Source organism: Populus euphratica, unplaced genomic scaffold (genome assembly GCF_000495115.2).
Source record: "Populus euphratica unplaced genomic scaffold, PopEup_1.0 scaffold1018.1, whole genome shotgun sequence".
Classification (NCBI taxonomy): Eukaryota; Viridiplantae; Streptophyta; class Magnoliopsida; order Malpighiales; family Salicaceae; genus Populus; species Populus euphratica.
The window spans coordinates 42196-46210 of NW_011500870.1; the positions used below are offsets into that span (position 1 = coordinate 42196).

The 4015-nt window shown below is 33.1% G+C and overlaps 1 protein-coding gene across 1 annotated transcript; it reads right to left on the reverse strand.

Moving 5' to 3' along the window:
- Positions 1–2963: 2963 nt before the first annotated feature.
- On the reverse strand, positions 2964–3515 carry LOC105116665 (E3 ubiquitin-protein ligase ATL59-like). Its single transcript, XM_011014105.1, has one exon. It carries the CDS (start codon positions 3513–3515, stop codon positions 2964–2966), a length of 552 nt encoding a protein of 183 aa, XP_011012407.1.
- Positions 3516–4015: the final 500 nt, after the last annotated feature.

The following is a 4015-nucleotide window of genomic DNA, read 5'->3' on the forward strand; positions in this document are numbered from 1 at the left end:
CAACATTGCTATGACTAATCCTAAGTGGTAGGAAGCTATGAATTCTGAGCTTCACTCTCTGATTGATAATTAAACATGGAGTCTCATTTCTTTGCCTCCGGGTAAATGCCCGATCAGTTGTAAATGGGTGTATCGTATCAAGCGCAAGGTTGACGGGTCTATTGAGTGCTATAAAGCTCATCTTGTTGCTCGAGGTTTCATATGGATTGCTGGAATTGATTATCATGATATCTTTTCCCCTACTGTAAAAATGGTCACCGTCTGCTGCCTCCTTGTTGTTGTTACCAGCCTGAACTGGCCTTTACATCAATTAGACGTCAATAATGCTTTCTTAAATTGTGATTTATTAGAAGAAATATATATATCTCCTCATCCTAGTTTTCGATGACAGGGAGAGAACATTGTGTATCGCCTTCACAAGTTGTATGGCCTTAAACAAGCCTCTCGATAATGGTTTTCTAAGTTCACAGAAGATGTTGTTACTGCTGGGTTTTTATAATCAAAAGCCAACTACTCCTTGTTTATAAAAAAAGATGGAACATCTCTTACTATCCTACTGATTTATGTGGATGACATTTTGATAACTGGAAACAATATTAAATACATCAAATGTTTAAAACAGTTCCTTCATACTCATTTCTGCATCAAAAACCTTAGTGATCTGAAATTCTTCCTAGGCATTGAAATAGCTCGTTCCAAGAAAGGCATTTACATTTTCTAGTGCAAATATGCTTTGGAAATTATCAAAAGCAGTGGATACATGGGTGCTAAGCCGGTTGAATTTCCTATGGAAGAATGCAGACTTTCAAATATAAGAGAATTGCTCAAAGATCCTTGTGTATACCAACATCTAGTTGGTCGATTGATTTACTCAACCATCACTAGACCTGATATCATATATTCAGTTCACATTCTCAACCTATTCATGCATGAACCACATCAACCTCATATGGTTGCTACTCTTTGAGTTGTTTGCTATTTAAAATCAGCTCCTTATCAATGTTTGCTTCTTCATTCAAATAACACATCAGACTTAAGGGCATTTTGTGACTTTTATAGGGCGGGTTGTCCTGTCACTCACCGTTTCACTATTGGGTATTGTGTAGTCCTTAAAAATTCCTTAATTTTATAGAGAACAAAAAGACAAAAGATAATTTCTTTATCAAGTGCGAAAGCTGAATACAGAGTAATGGCAGGTACATGTGGTGAGCTTACTAGGTTAAGACATTTATTAACAGATTTGCATATGCCAGTTTTAGATCTTGTTACTTTTTATTATGATAATCAAGTCATATTACACAATGCAAAAAATCTTGTGTTTCATAAGATAACTCAGCATATTGAAATGGATTGCCATTTTATTTGGGACAAAATTTTATGAGGTGAACTTGTTACTCGATATGTGATTTCTTCACAACAATTAGCAGATGTGTTTACAAAAGCTTTGGGAAAAGAAAAGTTCAAGCAGCTCATATACAAGTTGGGAGTTATTGATATTCACTCTCCAACTAGAGGGGGAGTGTTGGAAATTATATTGACAGTGTTTTGATATAAATAGGAAAGCTATATCTTAAGATAATTAGGAAAGATATGTTTGAATATTTTGTATTTATCTGTATTCAATTAGTTGTCATTTCTTATCAATCTTTGATTTATAAGTGACCCCTAATGTATCCTGTATATATATTGAACATAATAAATACAACTACATATTCCACTTGAATAGCTTTTTCTTATAACAGGAGAGATACAAGAACAATCCTTTAACCTATCTAGAACTTGATTTGGATTTGTAGTTGGAAGCATAATCGTTTGGCAAACTTTAAAGAAATTGGATTTACGGTATCTCAAACACTACGATTGAAGAGTTGCAGATGACCTATAATGTTTCAACCATTAGATGTTCGCAATCAATTTTCATCACTCAATCTTCAAAGTTCCAAGCAATTTTAAACTAATAAGTTAAAGCTTGGATGACCTATATTATTGTTGAAATAGAATGACTTAGTGTTGAAATGAATGGACTCTGGTGATTGTACATAGAGCTAAAATCAAATATGAATGATACATGTTATTAACCTTATCTCATCTCCCCTTCGGTCTTAATGAAGACCTACCTACTCTTCCTCCTTCAACCACTCTCTTTTAGATGAATTGCATTTAAATTGATAAATTTTTAAATTTATAATAAAGTTTTAATTTTTTATTTTATTTTATTTTATACTTTTTTTATACATGTTTTTAACAACTAAAAAAATTATTGATGAACTTTCTTCGATAATATAAAAATAAATTACTAATTTGATTACAAACAGTCTTTTTTATTGGTGTTGTGCCATCTTTACAGATAAAAATACCAACAAATTGATGCCAATAAATGTTTTTTTGTTTGGCATATTTTTTTGTCTATAAATCTACTTATGATAATTTTACTAACAAGATAATCAATATAATAAAATCATCAACAATAAAAAAAGATTTACAAATAGTAACTGTTTGTGATCTTGTTGGTAAAATTATTCTAGGGAATCAGTATCTAAACACCAACAGAATAGTCTGTCGGTAAAGTGCAACATTTTAGTTGTGATTTTGGTATGTATGCTAGAAAATATTTTTTTAATTTTTTTTGTATGATTTAAATATTTATCTAGAATGTATGCTAGTATTTTAGTTATGATTATAAGTTTACCATGCTCTAGAAGTTTATTTCCATACTTGGTAAGAGATATTGTGCCGGTTCATTTGATTTGAGATATAATTGACCTTTGTGTAAAATAAACACGGAACTCAAGCCTGAAAATAATTTAGTATGGAGGAGGAAATAAAAAATTGAAAATCAGATAGGCTGAGAAAGAAAGAGAGTAATATCCAAGATGCATAAATTAGATCAAAGAAAATAATTATTTTACAGATGGAGAGAAATTTTGGGATAGTCCCAAATATGTAACATATATATGGTTTTGCTACTTCAGATAAACTTGTTCATCCATAAGAGAATCTTGAAAAGCAAGTAAATACATTGCAGCAGCTCCCATCTTCTTTGGAAACAGCATGGACCTGCAGGTTGGGCAGGTGACATGAGCTTGATCCACCCAACTATCTAGGCATTTTAGATGAAACACATGAGAGCAGTTGCATGGTTCTCTGACTTCATCTCTTCCTTCTATACAGTCCAGGCAGACAGGACATATTCTCTCTTGATCATCTTCAAGTTTCCCTGATCTTTCAAGTAAACTGCTGTACGCTATCACTTTAAGTTTCTTCTTGATCAGTCTTGCAAGAGTGGAAACTGGGACTGAAATTGGTGATGGACAAAGTTCATCCATTAAAAGAACATAACCCTCTGTGGTATCTTGATCTTGACCGGAATTGTAAAGCAGTTGAGGTGGCTTGAACATACGTAGAATGGTTAGAGTCAATAGAAACACCAACTTGATGAAAGTGAGAAGCTCTACCAGGAATTTGAAACAAAAACATTTTGGCATCTGCACTGCAACAAGGCTGGGAATCCCCATTTTTGTGACTGTATGTGCGCGTGCGTGTATGTGAAGGAGGGAGGGAGGTAGAGGGAGATATGAAGTTGAAGAAATGGTGGAAGCCACTAGTTATGGTAGGGTTGATAATGAAAGGCAACTTAACCTAAGAAACAACATTCAAGTAGAACATTAGTGGGTGTCCTACACAAAGAAGTTAGGAGAGCGACAACTGCATGTGTGGATTTGCTAATTATCATGTCAATATTGACAAGTTTTGAACAATTTTTATACATTAATATTAAATCTTTTTTCGAGGTCATCACATTTCATGAAGGAATTAATAAGAAATTGTTTATGTTCTTAATTGAAGTCTCTCTCTCTCTCTCTCTCTAAAATTTAGCACAAATTTTGAACGCCAATATCACTTTCAAATTGACGTATGATGCCACATAAATCAAATAACAAAAAGCGATGTTGGTTGAGTGATAATATGATACACCATGTTGGAGTTGACATGAGTGATAAAACAACATTTTCAA